We start from the raw sequence: 23,396 nt of genomic DNA on the forward strand, positions 1-23,396 counted from the left end.
CTTTAAGATACTGGCTGTTTACTGGTACTTACAAAGTACAATCTAACTGGGTGTCTGTGAGGTCTAAAAAGTATTAAAAGTTGAAAAATTTAAGGCACTTAAAAAGTATTTAAGAACTCTTAAATCCTGTTTTACAAGGTTTTAACATTTGTATCAGTATGTTAAAGTTTGACTGAATTTATTCTGCGAATATTGGGATGCTGTAGTGTATGAAATCAATAAAATCCTGCTGTATTTTGCTGATTTGTTTACTGCAGTAACCAGGGAAAACATTGTTATTCCTGCTGTTGTAGGCACCACCTGCTGAACTAGCATTTTTATTGAATACATGAAAAATGTTTAAGTTTAGAATTAGTTTCTTACAATTAGTATTTAGTATAAATACTATAAATAATTTAAATTAAAACGTCCCAAATGTTACCTGTTAATCTAAAGTGGCGATGATGTATTAAAATGGATGGTAAGAGTATTAAAAAGGTTTTAAAATTTATTAAATTTCACTCTCTGATTCTTGTATATACCTTGTCTAGTTCTACAGCCCTAATCTAGCCAAACTACTAATAAACAGCTAAATTAAAAATATATTAAGCTAAAAGTCTTAGTTAATGGTTTGTTAATAGCGAGAATTATCTTAAAATAAAATGTGACCAAAATCTTAATATCTCTGCTCATAAATGGCTTTTTGCACGTCTGACATGCAGATGTAACACACCCCTGGCTGGTTGCTATAGCGACAGTGGTGAATGGAGTGGCATTAGACATGCCCGCTCTGACCAGCCTCATGGAGCGCAGCTGCTCTCTAACTGGTTGAGCCTGTTGAGTGACAGTGAGACGAGCCGTTGTGTGGTGGCGGTGGGGAATTTTTTCCAGCTAATCTCTGGATTACCGCCATGCTCAATAGAGCAGCAGCTCCATTTTCCTCCCTCAGAGGTTTCCAGGTGAAGTAACTGGAGATGGCACCTTCGGTTGAAAACAGGGACTTAAAACCATCACCATATGGTTCTTGCAAAATCTATATTTTCTTTTCTTATCCAGTGAATCTGTGTCATCTTAAGAGCTGTAAATCATCCCGTCTCACTGACCTGTGCAAGCTTTAAGTGACTCTTCAGACATGACGTGTTCTGAACTTATAATTCAGATTGTATTAGAAAACAAGGCACATCATTAATTTACATTTAATCATTTGGCAGATGCTTTTATCCATATTCCAAATTTCCAATAAAAATGTGGCTCTTTAGAGCTTTACATAAGCAGGAAACTGATGCTTGAGGCTCACGTTTTCCATGCACTGCACTCTTATTATTCAACTATGCCTAGGTTTATACAGTTTTACTTTGCATGTCCCCTTAAATACTACTGAAGTAAAACATTGGTTTCGTATTGTCTAAAAATCAACATCAACAATATATCTGAATATCTGACAACATGTCCTTTTTATTACTTAGCCAAGTTGTCTTTTTTTTTTTTTTTTTTTTTTGCTATACAAGAGATTTTTAAATTTAGCTGAACAAAATGGTAGTACATAAACATTAAAAGGTTAAACATATCTCCTTTAAAAAGTAAAACTTGCTGACATGTATCTTAAATAATCATTGAATCTGTTTAAACTGCAGAACAACATTAATATAACATACTATATGCTATGGTATAATACAAAAATGGTAAATTGTCGATTAAAAAACACTGTAAAAATGCTGGGTTCCACACAATTAATTTGTGTTGGGAGTTGGGACAGCATGAAGAAATTAAGTTAACTTATTAGTTTTTACAAATTTTATAAGTGTAGGACATTTAATAGGTCTGAGAGTTAATTATAAAACATCTGTCAAAATTAACAGCAGGGTTAGGGTTTGCTAGTTTGCTTAGGAATTAGTTGCTTGTAGTTGCATGATTCACTATTATTACAATAGTAAGCATGTGTACAGTTACTGGAAAATAATGTCTTACTATTTTACACCAGGGCTTGCCCATTACTCATTTCTAAAGGAGCACATGTGGTTCTTGTTTAAAAAAAAAAAATACGAGTCTATTAAAAAACTTTAAGGGCCCAATACAAATGTCAAATAATGTATTACTAGTGTGTTTTTCTTCAATAAAGGGATATAAGGAGACTTTTATGTGTAAAATTCTTTATTTATTATAATAAAATATGCTAGCTATTTCTGCTTCAAATGGGTTATATGCACAGCTAGTGTTTTCAGTCAATCATAAACTTCCGGTGAACAAAAGACTGTGTAACCGATAGTGCCCTCAGAATCAGCAGGTTAGCGCAGAATCTCCATTGAAAATACTGGGGTAAAATAAAATGTCATACTTTAAAGACATGGCGGGAGAAAATGAAATGTATAACACAGTGCTTCTTGTCCAGTCTGAGACCCACATTATACCGTTTATCTATCAGGCAGTGAAGATCTTAAATGTGGCAATTTTATAAGGGTTCACTGAAAGCGCTGAAGCTGGCTGGCTGAACTTAAGTGTCCGCATATACCCCATTCTATTTAATAACTATGTAATTATTTATAGGATGTAATCGCACTGTAATGAACTGTAATATTACAACAATTAAATATTATCTTATACTAAATTAAATGCCAGATTTGTAAAGTTTAACCAAAATACAGACATTAATGTGGTAAAGCTGTTTACTGTTGCAAGACTTTTATTTTTGTTGCTGCAAATAATGCACTAGGAGTCTTATTTTAAAATATACATACTTTTTAAAAAAGTATGTATATGCTTATTTGCTTATTTAAAGATGAGGGACATCAAATATATACTTTTAATACCAAATAACAGTACAATACTTAACCAATGTAATCCATGAACAGTCTATGATATAAATTCGCAGTAGATCGCAGTATATCTCACATATAATTAAAACTTAACCTTTCAATGTTTAATAATAGTAGCAGTGTCTGCATTCCTGCTTTTACCTTTTGAGATCTCTGTTTCTGCTGAATGCAATGAAGAATGAATCTCCACACCTCTGATAAACTATTAGAATTATCATAATTTACCCATAACCTACTTAAGAACAAAATAGAAGTTAACAGTAACATTGTTAGCATCTTGACAATAAACATGTTAATAAAAAACAACATTCAAATTAGAATTTTTTGGCTACCCCATGCATGATTACATTATATATTGTTATTAACATCATATAAGACACAGCAATAGCGTCAGATACAACACATTGATATTATGGCACCAGGTTAAACTGTCTGACACCTTTATGGCACTCACTTACATTAAAATAAATACAGGCCACAACTGAACATGGAGGAGGGCCTCTGAATTAAACGATGAATGGCCTATTGGTAGGAGTGCAAGAATTATATATCTATAACCACCTCAGAGAATATTGGGAGTTGCGAGTCACTGGCATTGTTATTTTGGAAGTAGCGGGCTAAAAAGTTTAGGAACCCCTGAACTGAGGTGTACTTGATTTATCTTTGCACATTTTTAAATAAAAAAATACATAAATAATTTAAAAATGATGCCACTAACTTTTGAGGGTTTCAAAAATATCTTTAAAACTCCTAATTTATTTTCCACAGGTTAAGTGAGAGAAGGAAGTCTTAAATTCATAAAGTCATGCAACTTAATGTTGTATAGACTCCAAAAAAATAGAATTTTTCTTTTCAGTACAAATATATAAACATCTTTAAATAAAAAAATGGGAAAAATATATGTCTTGTTTTCAAGATATTGAAAGGGTAAGTTTTGGGTGAAACATTGTAACATTGGTAAAAATGAAAATGTATACAAGTCTGTTTTCATATCCAAAATTTCAATATATTTTTCTACTATCATTTAAGATTATACATAATTAAAAGTTCTTTGTCAGATTGAAATTTCAATTCCAAGAAAACAAAATGTAACCCTATTTTAACTTGTATGGTTTCTTTAATTACAGCAAATCTTTCATTTAATAACATAATAAGACTTTTATCTAAAATTCAGACGGGTTTGTCTTTTGTAAGCAATTACACATGTCTTGGGACTGGTCTTACCTGCTGTACGTTTTAGACAAAGTGAAACTGCCAAGCCCTTTAATTGGAAATGAATGCATTTCGACTTCAGCACACACACAGTGACATCTATCAGGATTGTCTTTTTTAACATGTATAAAGCTGTTTTAACCTTTGCATTTTGCCTGACATTAGGAAAAGTGCAGTTACATTGTCAATGTTCTCTGCTTTTAAGTTTGATAAATTTTTAAATGATGATGGAAAATTGATGTTTAGTCTCATGTTGTCAGGATAGAACATAACAAAAACGCTATAAAATGGAGCAAGTAAAACATATCACTAAAGCAATCCATGTCGGATTGTATTTAACTAAACAAATCCAAAGCTTAGTCTCAGCAGTACTTGTTAAATACCCATCGACTTCGTTGTTTTTCATGTGCTCCCAACCAAATTTGTTCAGGCATTGTTCTTTGGGATAGTTAATGCTGTTTTGAATTGTCACAATCTGCTATTTTTCTGGAGTGTATTTGGTATTTTTTAAACCATGCCTGGCAGCAACTTGGGTCAAGTTCAGTCTGCAGCTTTCTGGAGTAATTGTGCTTGTCAAAACTGGTAAATGTTAGTCTTGAGGATTGTAATGTTTGCCAGGTCAAACAATAAGACGTCAACATTTCATCTTAAGTCTGGAGTCTCAAGTCCACATCTCTGATATCCACTGATAAACATTTAATTTAGCAAATCTAGGTCAAATGTGTGTGGACCAGCTCTGGGCTTCTTGAAGCGTTAGAGTAAATACAGATTTTAACTGTGTAGTAAATTAAGCTTTAAGAGTTCATTAATTAGTGGAAGCGGGAATCTAAGGAGTCCAAACGTTTATGTGGACAAATAATAGGGACAGATATTTCTTGGTTTTCCAAAAAGATTTGAAACACATTCAACATTGAGCTATATTAAAAAAAAGGTGTATTTTTTTTCCAAATATTTTCCCAAATTTTTGGGGTGTTTTTTTTTTTTTTTGTGGAAAGTTTAAGGATAGTATTTTTAATATATGAATATTTTAAAATATATTTGACAGTTTTAACAAACAATTAACTATTTTAATTAAATTTTAATTAATATAATTATTTGTATATTAATTTAAAAGTGTTTACCGTAAATTTTGAATATTTCAGTTAATTTTGACTGCATTTAATTTATTCCTGAATGAATAAACATTGTTTTTCTTTCATTAATAATATTAGTAATAATAATATTGATATGAATAAAATTCTGATCCCAAATCTTAAAATTCCCATCTTAAGGATGACTGAATATAAATTGTTGTATAAAAATACATTGATTTTGTCATTTGCATATTATTTGGAAAACAATGGCAATAATTAATTAGCAAGAACAGTCTACTACTACTACTACTACTACTACTACTTTTCCTTTATTACCTAGATAAAACATTTGTGATTTGTCCACCTCTGCCCTAATATATATTTTTCTTTTTTTTTTCTTTTTGGCTTCCTTCTTAAATATTGGCTCTTAATATTTGCCACTGCCAGTAATTAAACATGCGTTACTATAAAACACGCTCTTCTTTTTCCAATCCGGATCAACTTTACATTTGATAATAAAAAATTATGGTTCAATTGAGGCCACGGTGATACACCGTGTATACTTTGCGATCAATACTGCCCTCTGAAACTGGATCTCTGGCATCAGTTGGACGTCTTTATTGCATTGTTGTGGTGATACTGTTGGTGTGTTTGCTTTACAGGAGCCAGAAAGATCTCCCTGTATCTCTCACAACACAAACACTATTAAAGTTAATGATCAGCCATCCACATCCTCTATATATGCGTGTCGGAGAGAGAGCAGCGAAATGTTAATACACAAGCACTGCATTGTTTTTGTAGTACAAATGTAGGTCATCATATTTTTCTAGTTCTAATTGCTCAAATTAGCGTCATTACAGGCAGACGAGTCTCGTGTTCAAAACGAGGCGTTCATAAAGCCGTCAGAAGAAGAAAATGCTCTCTGCTTGTAGTGAATAATAGACTTGTTTGTGTCTTGGAAACAATTACAGCTCTCCTGACGCTATAATGCATGTCCTGTCACTGTGCCGAGGGTCTTTTGGATGCGGCGGCTTTGAGTTTAAAGACAGGTGTGGAATGGGGTCATTCGGAGTCGTGAGCTGATGCACATGCTCTTACGCTGCCAGCGTGTCATGCACGAGGCTGTAGTGACAGTTGCAATGACGCATTTAAAGCCCAATCATGAAGGCTGAGTGTGTGGTCTAAAGGAGTCCCCGGAAGGTTTATGTGAACTCAAAATGCCCCTGAGATTGTTATAGCATGCTATGAGTGCCCATTTTTAAGTGGACACAAAAACAGAATAGTTTTGTTTGTGTGTCTCTTTAAATGCAAATGTGCTGCTGCTCCCCGCCCATTTCCAGAAGGAGGAGGAGCCCTGTAATAAAAAATTCTGCCAATACAAAACATTGGGGGTGTTTTATTAGCATGTCTGTCTCACTCCTATGAAAAACTGTATCAAAGTTCACATGAGCACAATCAGTTTTAGTCATGTCCTGATTTTTGGTCATTAAAACCTCACTAATGGTTTAGTCTAACTGTAGCATGTAGCAAATTTCCACAAAAAAGAAATTCAGTTCTTTTGAAATTCAAATATAGAATAAAATTAAAGGGATCCAAAAAATAAGTTGCACAGTTTCCACTTCAAACTTAACATAATGAGACATGTTTTGATCGTCAAATCAGCAGATTAGAAATATTTCTGAAGGATCATTTGGCTCTGAAGACTGGAGTGATGAAAAAAACTTTTTTATATTGATGAAAAATCAGCTTTTTGATCACAAGAGTTTAATTTTAAATACAATTGTAGTCAGAATTATTAGCCCTGCTGTTTATTTTTTCCCCGATTTCTGTTTGACAGCGAGAAGACAAATTTCTAAAAACTGATTGATTTTATCTTTGACATGATGATAGTAAATAATATTTTACTAGATATTTTTCAAGACACTTCTATACCATAGACATTTGAAATGGTGTAAACTCAAAACTAGTGGCTGTATTTTTATTTTATTCCTCATTGGTGGCTTATTTTTATTAATTTAAAATCATGAGCCCTTTGTAAACGTTGCATTTAAATAGGAAGTAAAAACATCAAAAATGTCATTAATTTGGCTGAATAATACTGCTGCTGTTTTCTGTATTCAGTGCAGTGTAGAATAGTGTTCAAATATCAACTCTCTTGTTATTTATAACCTTAATTGTCCTGTTTAAAATATATTAGCTAATCTTACCTCCTCATATTGTTTTTGCCCACCATTTTGAGCAGATGGCTTTGAATTTCACCGAGCAGATATAAATATCTTTTTTGTTTGGCAGCCAAATCAGTTGACGTCAGTGTATTTTTAAACTCACTACTACATGCGAGACGTTGTTTTCTTTATTTTGATCCCTTTTTTTAGGTGTTTCCTATAAATCCATGTATTGTACTTGTATTCTTAACTGAAAATGCAGTTGCACTAATAATATTGATCATGTAATGTGAAATTTTACATCAAAGAGTTTTTCTTTATTTAAACACACACTCACAAATGGGCCACAGTAACCTAACCCCTCAATTGTAAAATTTTTCTATAGAGACAGTGATAATCCAGATAAAAAATTCTTTAACAGAAATGAGCTAAAGCTATTAAATCTCTAACATTTCAGTTGCTTTGCAGATCCTGCTAAAACGAGCTATGGTTTCTCTCTCTGTCCAATAACAGTGCACATTTCATTTACAAGGTTTTAGCTTGACTTGAGGCGAAAGTTGATTGGTTGCTCCCACGTGTGGACTGTCCAATGGCATTTTTTAACTTGATTAGGAAAAGAAAAGCAAGTGGCAAACAGAAAGAAAAAAGCATCAGTCAAATGCCTTTTTAAAAAGCTATTTAAATTGTGCATTTAAATGTATACATTTTTTTTTATATAAAAATACAGTTTTATTGTTTGATTAATCAGCATTTTTAAACATAAATTAAATAAACATTTCTAAAATTGTCTATTTATTTATACACTGTAAAACCCAAAAAGTTAAGGTAACTCAAACCGTTTGAGGAAACCAATTGCTACAAACCATTTAAGTTCAAAAATAAATCCTAATGAGTACTGTGAACTTAATCTGTTTGAGTAAACAAAGCAGTTTGAGCGCAGTAAAACTCGATAAACCGACTGAGTACTGTAAAACCCAATGAGTTAAGTCAACTCAAACCGTTTGAGGAAACCAATTGCAACAAACCATTTGAGTTAATAACTTTTAGTCAATTTTGAGTTAACTACACTCATTTCATTTGATAAAGTTGACTGTTGGGTTTTACAATGTATATTTCAAAGTTATTTAATGTGCATCGATGTATTGCTTTATTAAATGACATTTGGAACACAATTTAAATAAACACACACACACACACATATATATATATATATATATATATATATATATATATATGTATATGTATGTATATATATATATATATATATATATATATATATATATATTTGTCCATTAATTGTCAATTTAAATTGTGATTTATTTATATACACTGTAAAACCTAAACAGTTAAGGTAACTCAAACTATTTGAGGAAACTAATTGCAACAAACTGTTTGAGTTCAAAAACTAATCCTAATGAGTACTGTGAACTTAATCCATTGAGTGAAGAGAACTTAAAACAACTGAGTACAGTAAAAACCAATAGGTTACGGCAACTCGAACCGTTTGAGGAAACCGATTGCTTCAAACCAGTACTGTACTGAGTACTGTGAACTTACTCCATTTAAGTTGAAGTAATAAGATATTTAATTAACTAATTACCTTCAACACTGAGTTCAAAACATAATTCAAATGAGTAGAATTACCTGTCAGCCATTTTGAGTTAACTACACTCATTTTACTTAGAAAAAGTTGACTGTTGGGTTTTACAGGGCACATTTTAATGCTTCAATTATTAAATTGATTCTTTGATACTTTATTTTATTTTCAACCAACACTCTTGGTCCTCCATACTCGCACACCCACAGGCTTTAATGCAAATCAACTGAGGCAAATTCTTGACTGTTTGTGTAAAAATGCTGGTAATGGACATCCGGTGGCTGAATAAAATGCACATTATTTACCCACATTATTCATGCACATTATTGATGAGTTTGCACTCATCAATCTCGTAACTTTGCAAATATACTCTCATTTGTTTGCCTTCCATCTCTAAAAACGCTCATTCACTCTACCTGCACACAATGCATGAAAGGTCATTGTGATCTCTGCTATAACCGAGACAGACACATGTCCACACACCCTGTGCAAATGACCAATTATCTCAGGGCTACAAACGACAGAGCGACTGTCATTTCGTTTTGAGATGACCTTAAAAAAAAATCATAGATGTAAGCTGGCATTTACTCTGCCTTGTGTCTTTCCAAAGCCACACTGCTTTGAGAAGCTGCTATGACATCAGTTGTGAAATCAAACCCAAATCACGTCCGTCACAAACTGTCCTTAGATCTGCTGCCATGACCAGCTGGTCTCGCTTTCTGTCTTGTGTTCTCAAAGCAGCTGAGTCAGAGAACACTGGCTGTCTAAATATATACTGACACACACACACATACACAGCGCCCCTACAGGCCTTTATATCCGCCTCTCACTGCCACCTCCACCACTGACCTACTGCCTGCTCAATCAATGATTTATTGCCTGACCTGGTTATGATTAATAATACTGTGGGAAGCCTAAAGAAACAGCTTGGCATTTTCTTGGTTGAATCATGTTTATGTTCCCCCATTAATCCGGTTATTCACTCAGAGATAAAGATTCGCTGTTAATTTACTCATCCTCTGGCCATCAAAGATGTACAGTCAAGATAAAATTATTAGGCCTTTTGTAAAATGTCAGTTTTTTCCCCCTCAAATATTTCCCCAAGTATTGCTTTTTTAGAGTATTTCCTATTATATATGTCATCTGGAGAAGGTCTTATATCGTTTTGTTTGGTTGGAATATTAATTGAAAAACTGCTAAGGCAAGTTTTATTAGCTCCTTTAAAATTTTTTATTTTTTGGATTTTCCATCTACAGAACAAATAAGTGTTGTCCAATGACTTGCCCAATTAACCAAACTTCCCTAGTTAACCTAATTAACCTAGCTAGGCTTTAAATTGCTCTTCAATGTTCTATGAGTATGGCCAGACAGAATCTGCTGACATTTTTTGCTATTTCTGCCGAGAATTTTGTTAAAATCTTCGGATTTATGTGGAATTATTTTGGGTGTATCATAACTAAAAACTTAATATATGTAATGATAATAATAAAGCATGCATTTTGAACTTTTATCAAATGTTTACACTGCAAAACCATCTAGATCCACTTATTTGGTAAACAAAGCAACTCTCTCATATAAAATATATCTACTTAAAGAGAGAAAATATGACTTTATAAACTGTATCGTAAATAAATCATATGAACATTTTCATATTAGTCAATAATATTACTGAAATTTAAAAACTGAATAAATATTAATTAACACACATTTACACAAGTTAGTAAATGACTTAATGATGGGCTGAAAATTTCCGGAAATCTGCAGATTTCTCTGCACGCAGATTCTATGTGGGCATATCTATGAGTAAAAAACATACAGACAAAACTAAACAAATATGCATTGCTATTGGTAATAACACATTGAGGCCGTATGAAATGAAACAATCAGTTTGTGCAGGAAATTGAACAATATGTAAAGCATAAGCCTTATTTTTGTCCATTTAGCCAGTTGTTTGAAAAAATGTATTTTCAGAAGACTTGGATTAAAGCTCTCCATTAATGTGGGTTAGTTTTCTGATTTGTAATTCATAATGAAATTATAATTTCAATTATATATTTTTCAAGCATAAATGTTGATTGAAGGAAAAACCTTAAATAAAGTGATGATTTGTGGATGTTTAAACTGTTCCTTTTATGTATTTTTTTTTTTAAGTAGCTAAAATAACAGTATGTTATAAAATAAAACCAATACTGCAAAAAATACTACATACTCCAGTGGTATGAATAATTTCGAGATTGACTGTCTAGCTACAAATAGAGTTAAAGTCAGAATTATTCGCCCCCCTGTTTAATTTGTTCCCAAATTTCTGTTTAGTAGAGAGAAGTTTTTTTTTCCAAAACATATCTAAGCATAATAGTTTTAATAACTGATTTTTAATAACTGATTTATTTTATCTTTGCTATGATGACAGTTAATAATATTTGACTAGATATTTTTCAAGACACTTCTATACAAATTTAAAACTGCTTTTATTCTAGGTGAAATAAAAAAAAAGACTTTTTCCAGAAGAAAAAACATTATCAGACATACTGTGAAAATGTCTTTGCTCTGTTAAACATAATTTGGGAAAGTTTTAAAAAAGAAAAAAAAAATCAAAAGGTGGCCAATAATTTAAACTCAATTGTATATTCAATTCAGAATATGAAAAAGAAAGTTCAGCTGAAAACAAAAAGTTAAACATGAATATATCAATATATCAGTAATACTAAAAACGTTTTTACTTTAGTTGAATCACTAGACTCTTTCAAGATTTTGTATGACATTTTAAAAAGCTTGAGTCCCTCACTATTGCATATTGGGGAACAGTCTATTAAAATAATGATCACAAACACTGTCGTTGATTGGTTGAATTTGGGCAAGCTAGTCTAACTACTCTTAATTTTGCTCTCTTTCAGGGATGACAGCAGTATCTTTGATGGGTTAATGGAAGAAGATGAGAAGGACAAAGCAAAAAGGTGATTATAAAAGTAAAACTTTATGATTTTAATTGCTTACAGCGATATCCTTTGTCTTGTCCTGAGCTGAACTCTTTTTGTGATATATTGGCGTATTCCATTATCTCATGCAAGAGTGGTTTAAACATGATTGTATAGACAAGTCCTTTTTCGTGGTAGAGGATCTGAAGTGGTTTTTTGCACCGGGAATAGAAACTTAAGTGTGACCTAGTTATGACTGTTTAAACCTGAGCGTACGCCTTCACCCTCGTCGTCTGTATACAATCACCACACCGTGATATGGTTTCTCTCAGCATTGCTGGATTCCTCTGAGATTAGATAGAGCTCGACTGTGACTTTGAAAGCTTCTGCAATAGCAATGGAATTATGCTATCATCCTATTATCTTAAAGTCTACAATTGGCTTCCATTGTTGAATTTTCCACCTTTTTGTTTTTGATTTTTCTCATCTTTCTATAGAGTTTCTAGAAATAGGTCGGAGAAGAAGAGGCGAGACCAGTTCAATGTGCTCATCAAGGAACTGGGCACCATGTTGCCGGGCAACACCCGCAAGATGGACAAGTCTACCATCCTACAGAAGAGCATCGACTTCCTGCGCAAGCACAAAGGTTACTCTTGTTGCATAACAATTATTGTTTATCATTTGGAAAATTTAAGTATACATAAAAATAGGGTGGGCGAATTCAAAGTATCTAGCAGCTGTTAAAGATCAAGATCTGGACCTCCCTGTACACTGTAAAACGTTTTACTTGGTTAAACTTACAAACTCACGTTCATCAGCTGAAATATATCAACTAAAACTCAACATCTTTAGTTGTAAACAAAGAGTCTCTCTTGAGTTGACTCACATTTTCAAGGCAGCTGGTGAACTTGAGTTTGTAAGTTTAACCAATGTCAAATGTTGTACTGTGTATAATCAATGCTCAAAGTCACATCTTCTCCAAAACACATGATCGCCCACAGGCTGTTCTGAGACCAGAAGTGACAAGAAAATGTTAAATGTTCAAAGCACATCATATTACAGTAGCAACATAATAAGTGTTTAATCCTGAGACACATGCTTTGCACTTTTAGAATGCTTGATGAGAAGGGTAGTTTGTCGAATATTCGACTCTGAACTTAAGTTATATGCAGCTCTGTAGAAGAGCTCTCAAGTTGAACATATTTGGAAGATCGCAGGCAATTTTAACCGTTTCAGTGGACTCGCGTCTTATCAATCTGCATAGTGGGATCGTGCTGATGATGTGACCTGTTTGTGCCAACAGTTTGTGTGCAGAGGTTTGCACATTTTGACCGGCAGGTCGAACTAGGGCTGGGTGATTAATCGAAAAGTAATCGAAATCAACATTCAGAACTTATAATCGAACAAATTTTTCTGTCACTTTACGGTTGTTTAGTGTGTGTAAACTCCAACTCCACAGAAGATGCTGTTGCTGATTCTACAACACTGTGTGTTCCACCTACAAATTCACACATGTAGTAGTAAATAATAACCAGAAGCAGACGAAGAGAGGCAAAAAGATGCTAAATGCAACACTATCTAAACTCTAAACAATAAAGATACTCGAAACACAACAAGTTGCTCTTTATTGCCATTGTGTGGAGAAAAAAAAAACACTTCTCAACATTAGGAATAGTGGATGAACTTTGTTTAGTGAAGATACATATTGTGTCAGTAAGAAGATGCTCCTTTATGTGCTTTTCCTCTGTGTGGTATGGTATGGCTTGGTCCAGCTCAGCTCTGTTTGGTTTGGTTTTGCTTGGCTCAGTTTGCAATTGAAGAGTTCAGATGCAAAAACCTCTAAGTGCCGTCTGGAATGTTCATCGAAAATGAACATTTTTCTCTGCCTCCTTTGTTTATGTTGAGATATTTTACTTTAAAGACCAGGAAAAGGACTTATTCTTTGCCATAAAACTGGTATTACTGAACATACACACAGGAGGCTGATAAAAATGCTCATTTTAGAGGACAATTTCAGACGGCATTTAGAGATCTTTTGCATCTAAACTTTTCAAATCCATTCAGTTTAGTATTGCTTAAAGTGGGTGCATTAAAGGTTCATTAAAGAATCTCTCTAAACCCCATCTTTCCAAGAGCTGCTATCCTCTGATTGGCCAGATAGCCCAGTCTGTTGTGATGGGTTTACCACATACATTTTATGTCAGAAACGAAACACAGAATATCAGCTCTGGAGGTTTCCTAAGCTCTGGAGCCCAAGCATTCATCAATTGCAGTTGCACAAAAAGTAGACTTTTAAAGAAACAGAAAACAATGACATGTCAACAAATTCATCCAGGCCTCAGCTATAACTTCACTGTTTGAGGGTCAATGTAGATGTTGTTAGCGGGCAGCCAATTAAGACAATACAAATCTACCTGTGCACGAAATGCGACTGAAATTAATGATGACTCAATTTGCGCAGTTCTTTTCTGGTTTTGGGACAGTAGCTCCATTCAAGATCATTCAATACATTCATAAGCAACTACAACATGCAAAGGTAAAATCTGAAAAAGCACAATAGAGGATATTTAATTGACTAAAAGTAATCTTTGGTTAAAAAAGGAGCAGTTTTGGTTTTATATATGTTTAATCGACTATTAGTCAGACCCACAAGACTAACTATTTACTGTGAATATACCCTGGCCATGAACTGCCCACGTTGACACGAGGGAGGTGTCAGATGACATGTAAAACGACATGTAACCAGTTTGCTTTCAACATATACAGTAGGTGTAGGTGTTTCTGAAATTAATGGGACAAAAGCAGTATTGATGTTTATCAGTCTGCATTCATTCAACACACGTTATTCATACAATAGACAATAGTAAAAGTGGTTGCTCATTGAAGTATGAATGTAGCAATCTGTGCAAAAGGTTGTAGAGATGCAAGGAAAAAAAATGATAATATCATTTTAAAATGGATTGATTGAACATTTGCTAACAAAGTAAACACTTTATGATGAAGGAAACTTTTATAATATTGTATTATGAAAGTTTAGATTTAGTTTAGATTTTTTAGAATCTGAAAGCTTATCATTTTATTGTTTTTCCATAAGAAATTGCTGCACAGTCGGAGTCGAGTGAAATCCGTCAGGACTGGAAGCCACCCTTCCTTAGCAATGAGGAGTTCACACAGCTGATGCTGGAGGTGAGGACTTCATTCACTGAAACCAACACACACACTTGCCTAAATTCAGGAAACACTACTAAATATACCGAATTATTGATATTCTTCATTGCTTTATTTCTTTAGGCACTAGATGGCTTCTTTCTGGCCATCATGACGGATGGAAACATAATCTACGTCTCAGAAAGTGTCACGTCTTTATTAGAACATCTACCTGTGAGTTTGAAAACACTTGGGATTGTTGCCTGTTTTTATTTAATTTATTGCACAGTTTAGAAATGTGTTGGCAGCAGATGTTTTTTCTTTTTTTTTTTGATAACATTATAAATGTCTTTGCTGTCGATTTGATTAATTTAGTTCATCTTTGCTAAATACATTTTTTTCAAAATGAATTTTTAAAAATCTGGTCACGTTTTACATTAAGGTTTTATCAGTTAATGTATTTACTAACATGAACAAATTGTGAACAGTACTTTTTCAGCATTTATTAAGCAAAGTTCAGCATTAACTATAATATATAACTATATTAACTATATTATGCATTATTAACATCCAAATTCATGTTTGTTAACACATTAATTAATGTACCTTAGGTTAACGTGAACTAGCAATGGAAAAACTGTATTTTCATTAACTAACATTAACTTACATGACCAAATACTATAATAAATGCATTGTTCATTGTTTGTTAATGTTAGTAAATGCATTAACTAACATTTAACTAATACAAGCTTATTGTAAAGTGTTTAGAAATCACAACTAAAGGTCTATGTGTGCATACTGACGATTCTCACTCGCTCTTATTGCAAACATTGTTCAAGATGTTTTTCAGCATTCACGGCCATGCCATTTCATCTGGCAATGAGCTGAGTGAATATGCAAAATCACTTCCTGACATTGAAGGACACTTAATAAAAGCAGAAATACCCCAGTGCACAAGGTGGCTTTGTTCAACTTTGGGCTTGTGCACTCTTTTGTTGCAAAGTCACCCTTATGCCTTTTTTCATGAGTATTTATTGGAGCTTTTCCGCTTCTGGTTAAAATCCTCGCCTACAGCAAACAAAAAACCTTGTCAATCGTTTGTGGGAAAAAATGACAAGCCATGACAAAAATTAATTGAAATGAAACTTGCCATAGAATACTATTTGGTCTGCAATTCCTGTGTGCTCAGCTAGACTGTATTATGCTTGAACACGGCCAAGTTGTGTTTTACTTCAGAAACTCCAGGCACATGATCAGAACAATCTCGTTGGTTGACGAGTTTTTAATGTGGAGAGTCAAACCAAAAATACACGCCTGAAGTGTTTGTCTTCTTTTTTTGATGACACTTGTGCCTGTGGTTTTGCTCATTGGTGTACACACTCACATTAGCTCTCTTTGTTGTTTTAGTCATGACAATAAAAATCAACATCAGTGATTAACAAATGCACTAATTGTGCCCGTGTTTACAAGCTTTAAATGAACTTTAGTAATAGCAGTCCATATTGATCATACAGCATGAAAATAGTTATATCTCTTAAAAACCTGAAAAAATAAACATACATTGTGTGCAAAGTACCATCTCCTATGCATTGCTTTTGTTGTGTAAGAGAGATACTAAAGATTTCTGCTGTGGTTTTGTTTCAGTCTGATCTTGTGGATCAGAACCTGTTGAATTTCCTTCCACTGGGTGAGCATTCGGAGGTGTATAAAGCTCTGTCAACACACATGTTGGAGGGAGAAACCCTCACCCCAGACTACCTAAAGAGTAAGACCCATTTATCTCTTTTTCCTCATGACCAAATATTTAGTTTCGTACTTATTCAGCTTCATTTATTCTGTGTTGTTGTTGGATTTCTGTGAGCACAATCACAAGACTAGAGCTCATTAAATGTGTTTTGATGATGACATTTCTTCCCAACTTATTTAATTATTTAGCATAAAATGGTGCCATTTTTTCAGACATGTTTATATTCATTTTTAGACAACATGACACTGATGTTTAACTTCAGAGTAGTTGAGAAATCACATTTTTTAATCACAACAGAAGAAAAAATCTGTTATTCTAATCAATGGGGTATTTGCACTAATTCAGCCCTTAAAATGAAGTGTGGAATGATGGACACTTCACTCAATCAACGACCGCAGCTTTGCTCATGTAGTAGAAAGGGCGGAGCTTTTATTTTAGATTGTAAGAGCAAAATTCTCCAACAAGAGTGGTTATATCGTCCCCCATGGTGAATGTGGTTATACTCACGACAGGTATTGTTTGGTAGTTTGGTCATTTATTTTACTAATTTGGCAACCGTCAATCGTCATCAGAGAAACCGTTTGAAAAAAAACATTGGTGTTCCATTTGGGACGACGCTGTGTTCATATACTATGCTGCTGAGTGTGTAAGTCCATAAGTACATGCATAAGTGTATAGTGTGCCATTTGGGATGCAGCTTTTGATTGAACTTTGCAATGACTCAAAACATTTTTATTCGAAATATGAAAAAATATTAGAAATGATCTCCTCATGATCAAATCATTCTTAGCATTCTCATTCAGCTTCCTTCAGTACCTCTCCCTGCTATTGTCTCATTTCTGTGAGCACCGATCACTAAGCTGCAGCTTGTTAATGTTGTTTTCTTGTTTTTGTTTTGTTGCGTTCGCTTCCCTGCAGCAAAGAACCAGTTGGAGTTTTGTTGCCACATGCTCCGGGGCACCATCGACCCCAAAGAGCCGCCCGTTTATGAATATGTCAAGTTCATCGGAAACTTTAAGTCCCTCAACACTGGTGAGTGTCAGAAGCAGCGCCAGCCTTTCATGTGGATCTGTTTATTGAATTATCCAGCCAAGTGCTTGATTGCTTGTGCTTCTTATGAGAGTGGATGGAGCAAGCATCGTTATTTAAAAAGGAAGCGCTGCAAAGAAAAGCCAGAGGAACAGGCTTCTGACCCAGATTTTAAGACTGGAAGTTGAATGTTTTGTGGTGAAGTGTGTAATTAGACCAGTGTTGAAGAATATAAGTGCAAAAAATAATGAATGAGAGTTATGTTTTTACACAGCTGTTATTTGCTCAAGCAGAATGTCCTGTCCTGAATTTATATAGTGATAGCTGCTTGGGACTATCAAACGGTGTGTTGTTTCTACCTACAGAGCTGCTGTGTTCAGATTTTCTAGAAAATCAACCTACTAAAATTGACTTAATTATAGTTTATACATGATTATGTAAACATTTTAACCATTACAGATTTAATACAGAATTAATAAATATAGGAAAACAGTTTAATTAAATTTTATCTTGTAATTAGATTGCTGGAGAAAATGCTTTCAAGTGTTTTCAACAACAATAAAAATAAAACTCAACATAATTTTATTAAATTAGATCATGTACTCCTGGTTTTCATAAGTGAGTTTTGTTTTCAAGTGTATTAATGAATCTTTTAGATGCTTATTAATATGAAGTATTTTGCACACTTTAGATACTTAATAATGCATTAATATAGTTTTGACTTGGCATTTTGATTTCTTTAGCTTGTTGTGGCTAATATTAGGGATGCTCTGATCGATCTGCCAAAGATCTGTATCGGTTGATAATCACATTTAATAACTCGATTGTTACTCACTGATCTGGCCGATCTCATGAACCGGTCACAAGTATTTGTGTTAGTTGGAGATGAGATGCATATAAGAACTAAACGTTCTGTGTTTTTGACAGTATTGCAAGTTCACTAAAACCTAGCAGAAAATATTAAATACATTTAAAAAAAAAATGAATTACTTGTTTTAAAATAAGTATTTAATAATATAACTTTTTGTAATTTACTTGTTACAATAAACAGTAGTTGGTAATACTTTACAATAAGGTTGTATTAATTAATGTTAGTTAATGCAATTACTAACATGAACAAACAATGAACGATACATTAACTACAGTATTTGATCATGTTAGTTAACATTAGTTAATGAAAACAGAGTTGTTCCTTGTTAGTTCATGTTAACTCATGGTGCATTAACTAATATTTACAAGCAAGAACTTGGATGCTAATAATGCATCAGTAAATGATGAATTATGATTAATTAATAATTAACTCCTGTTAGTAAATGCATTAACTAATCAACCTTATTGTAAAGTGTGACCCAGTAGTTTATAGACCAATTTCCTTTCAGTAAAGAAGTAATGGATTTATAGGTTTGCATTTTAACTTCTTATGCATCTTCTCATGCTCCAAACTTTTTCGTAATTAAGAGACTTGTTGAATTTTTCTTCCATCAATGTTTGCAAATTGCATCGTTAGTCTTTTAATTATAATCACTTACAAATACTTGTAATAAACACCATTTTGAGGGGTGTAAACAAAAACACTGGTCCCAACTCATTTCCTGTTTTGCAATTTTAATCTCTATAGCTTCTGAGAATTCAAAAAGAGTCACATACTGATTAATAATGTCATGATCGCTGTTTTAACATTAAGTTATTATTGAATCGCCTCTTGTTACACTTATGAAATGTTCAAGGGCCAATGACATGACCACATTGAAATAGTCTATACCAGGGGTGGCCAACCCTGTTCCTGGAGAGCCACGTTCCTGCAGATTTTAGTTGCTACCCATATCAAACTCACCTGAACCAATTAATTAGGACCTGAACATCACGTGATAATTACAGGCAGGTGTGTTTGATATGGGTTGCAACTGAAATCTGCAGGAACGTGGCTCTCCAGGAACAGGGTTGGCCACCCCTGGTCTATACTTAGGCCGTACTCACACTAGGTACAGTTGCCTCGAACCGGGCCAAAGCACGCTTGTCCCCCCTCCCGTCTCCCCCGACGGCCCGCGCTCACACCACAAACGGGCTTCGACACGCTTACGTCATCGCTGTTGGGCTGTTCAGTGAGAAGCGCTCTCTCACTCAGCAGCACAGTGGAGATTTCTCTAGTTATATCGTTTCAGTCGTTTGATATGCCGTCAAATATTTCGCCAAACAGTCCTTAGGGATGTGGTGACACGCAGTCAGATATTTCGCCGTACAGATCCGCCACTTTTGGCGCTCATAAACAATCATTAAGCTCTCGTGCTGCAGGAATGAGGAGGTTTGCTGAAGCCGCGCAGCTGTCGTGAAGTGAGGAGTTTGCGTCTTTAATAAACGACGGCAGTTTGCGTTCACTAAACAGTAAGAATGATTAATAAATCTATATGAAACAGCCCCTTAAAAGTCACGTCTCGCTTTCAGTTTCGGGCTTTGGCGCGTTTTGCACTCACACACAAGCGTACCGCGCCAAAGCCCAAGTGAACCGCGCTCAGGCACACCTCTTCCAACCGGGCCAGGGCCGGCCAAGTGAACCGTGCTTGAGCCTGACTCGGCGCACTCACACTTCTCAAACGATCCGGGAAACGGGCCTAGGCACGGTACGGATGGCATAGTGTGAGTAGGCCCTTATAATAAATAAATGCTTATAATAGTTATAAGAGACGTGTTTAGGAGATTAAATGCAGCATTCTTAATTTATTATCTTGGGTAAAGTGAGATCTACACTTATGTATTATACTTGGAGGGAAAATGTGCCTTATGCATTATAAAGCTGGAAGCATCACAATCAGTACTCTGTATCGGCTGATCACCATGACTAGGAATCGGTACTCTGTATCAGCTGAACAAATCCTGATCGGAGAATCCCTAGTTAATATTATGCTGTTTATCTTTCATAGATCAATAATATGTAAATGCTGTGTTATAGAAGCATTTTTTTTATTAATATCACTGCTGAAAGGTTTAGCTGTTCATGATTTTTACAGATTGTTGATATTTTTGTTGTCATTTAGATTTTTTATAATTTCATTTTGAAATGTGTGTACATTTTTAAACAAATTAGTTTCAACATTTCAACTACTGAAGAGTTAAGAATACAATAAATTAACCTTTAATTATAACCCTGATTTTCAATTCAATGAAAACATTTATTATTCGATCAATAGTCATTCTCCAAAATATCAACAAACATTTTATTCTAACCTATACGTAAAAAATACAGTAAATCAAGAGAAACTGAGAATTTCCTCTAACTTATTCTTTCCATAGCTGTCCCTAAAGCAGATTAGCATGTTTAGTGAAAATAAATGGACAAAGATCAGTGACTATAACAAATTATTGATTTAATATTACAAAACATAGACTGATTTTAACAGTTTTTTAACAGTTGTCTTACAATTAACTCTGCATGAACCTACTGTTTTAACCATGGTTTTAAACAAGAAGTGTTTTAAAAGCCTGAATGAATGAACATTTAGCAATTAGCAACGAGGTTATCGCCCTCTAGTGGTACAGAATAGCCTTTTTCAACATTTCCCCCCCTAAAAAGCCTTCATTTCTAAAGATGTGTGTCTTGTTTTTCTCTGCAGTGCCTAACTCAACACGAAACGGCTTTGAGGGAGTGATCCAGCGATCGCTGCGACACGCGTTTGAAGACCGAGTGTGTTTCATAGCGACGGTCAGGCTAGCCAAACCTCAGTTTATCAAGGTAGGCCGAGCCAAAGATGACTTGGCACCTTCTCATTGGTCCTGTGACTTTTAGCATTAGTCTGACAGTCATTGAGATTGGTGTATGTGTGTGTGTGTGTATGTCTGTACACCTGTGTGCGTGTGTGTGGGTGTATTGATACACACTGTACGTGTTTGTGCAAGAATTAGCTTTGTTTTTGAAGACACTGATAAATGACCAGCTTGTAAATACACTGAGAGTGAGAAGTAGGTCACTTGGTTTCTGTTCTGTTTTTTTTTGTCTGGTCAACATGCTTGGAAGTAAGGATGGTTTTGTTTATAACTTCTGTTCGGCAGGAAATGTGTACTGTGGAGGAGCCCAATGAGGAATTCACCTCCAGACACAGTTTAGAGTGGAAATTCCTCTTCTTGGACCACAGGTACAAACGCAACATTGTTTTTGTGGTATTGTGTGCTCGTTGTAAAGCACACACATTGCTTTTTTAGTGTCGAAAAGTCTTCTTCTTCGCTGTTTATTTCGGTTTCAAGCTACTACTACAGGTTATAGTTATTTACAACATATATTTCATCCATTCATTTATTTTCTTTTGGGCTTCGTCCCTTTATTAATCAGGGGTCGCCTGAATGTGAAATGAACAGCCAACTTATCCAGCGCATGGTTTTTACACAGTGGCTGCCCTTCCAGTTGCAACCCAATACTGGGAAACTCCCATACACTCTTGCATTCACACACATACTTTATGGCCAATTTAGCTTATTCAATTAACCTGTACCGCATGTCTTTGGACTGTGGAGGTAACCGGAGCACCCGGAGCAAACATCCACACAGAAAATGCCAACTAACCCAGCTGGGGCTCGATCCAGCGACCTTCTTGCTGTGAGGCAATTGTGCTGCCCACTGCTCCACCGTGACACCACAACATACACTTATTTTCTAAAACTATAAAACACTCAAACACAAGCAAAAATACAATACTTGTGTATTAAAATACCAATAAAACATGCGGAATACATACAAATTTTTATTTTTTTTGCATCTCACTGACTGATGTGATTTTGCAACTGTGGTTACGGTAAAATTAACAAATAATAAGGCCCTTTTGCAAGACCAAACCAATACCTTTTGATGATTATGATGATGATGATGGCTGTTGATTATGGTTTAAGAATGGATTTTTCATACTGTTATACTGAATGATACAAAAATATAATAAGCATGAATTAGCAGTTCTTTGTATTTTGCGATTTAAGTTTTTGTTTTTTTATTTATGCTTTTGAATTGCGTTATGGGACCTTGATCTTTTTTCCAAAAATGTTTAACCTTAAACAGACTTTTTATTAACCGTCTTAATAATTTAAAGCTGTATACTGTCTGATTTGGGATTGTATATTATGGTTCAAAATCCTTGTAATAAACTGTCAGAACATTTTCTGTTTTTTTACAGACTTCGCTATATATTATTTATTATTCATTCATTTATTTATTCATTCATTTTATTTTTTGGCTTAGTCCATTTATTAATCTGGGTTCACCACAGCGCAATGAACCGTCAACTTATCCAGCATATGTTTTACGCAGCAGATGCCCTTAAAGCTGCTTCTCATAACTGAGAAACATCCATACACATTCATTTGGCTTACACTGTTCACCTAAAGCGCATGTCTTTGGACTCTGGGGGGAAACTGGAGCACCTGGAGGAAACTCACACGAACATGGGGAGAACATGCAAACTCCACACAGAAATGTCAACTGACCCAGCCGAGGCTTGAACCAGGGACCTTCCTGCTGTGAGACTATCGTGCTACCCACTGCGCCACCGTCACGCCCTATTATTTCTTATACATTAAAATATTTTGAACTACTGAAATGTCAATAATAGTCACTTTGTTAAACTGTAAAGTTTTTCAACATCAAAAGTCAGCAAAGCAGAGATCAAGGAGTTCCCATAATGCAATTCACAACCATAAATAAACAGAAACTGTTAATGAACAGATGTTTTTTACAGTGAGG

General features: G+C 34.5%; 1 protein-coding gene across 9 annotated transcripts in view; it reads left to right on the forward strand.

Moving 5' to 3' along the window:
• clocka (clock circadian regulator a) overlaps positions 1-23,396 on the forward strand; it is a 110,119-nt gene that overhangs the window by 61,758 nt on the left and 24,965 nt on the right. For 8 of the 9 annotated variants that reach the window (XR_015517436.2, XM_087296320.2, XM_087296323.2 and 5 more), the window contains 8 exon segments: positions 11,734-11,793; positions 12,252-12,400; positions 14,849-14,940; positions 15,046-15,135; positions 16,546-16,666; positions 17,567-17,680; positions 21,286-21,404; positions 21,722-21,804. Coding sequence is in view for 7 of the 9 variants with exons in the window: in XM_087296320.2 (XP_087152446.1) it covers positions 11,734-11,793; positions 12,252-12,400; positions 14,849-14,940; positions 15,046-15,135; positions 16,546-16,666; positions 17,567-17,680; positions 21,286-21,404; positions 21,722-21,804 (828 nt within the window). In the remaining 2 variants the exon portion in view is untranslated. 9 annotated transcript variants of the gene reach the window in all.

The sequence above is a fragment of the Danio rerio genome, chromosome 20 (genome assembly GCF_052040795.2).
Source record: "Danio rerio strain M-AB ecotype USA chromosome 20, GRCz13ab, whole genome shotgun sequence".
Taxonomy (NCBI): domain Eukaryota; kingdom Metazoa; phylum Chordata; class Actinopteri; order Cypriniformes; family Danionidae; genus Danio; species Danio rerio.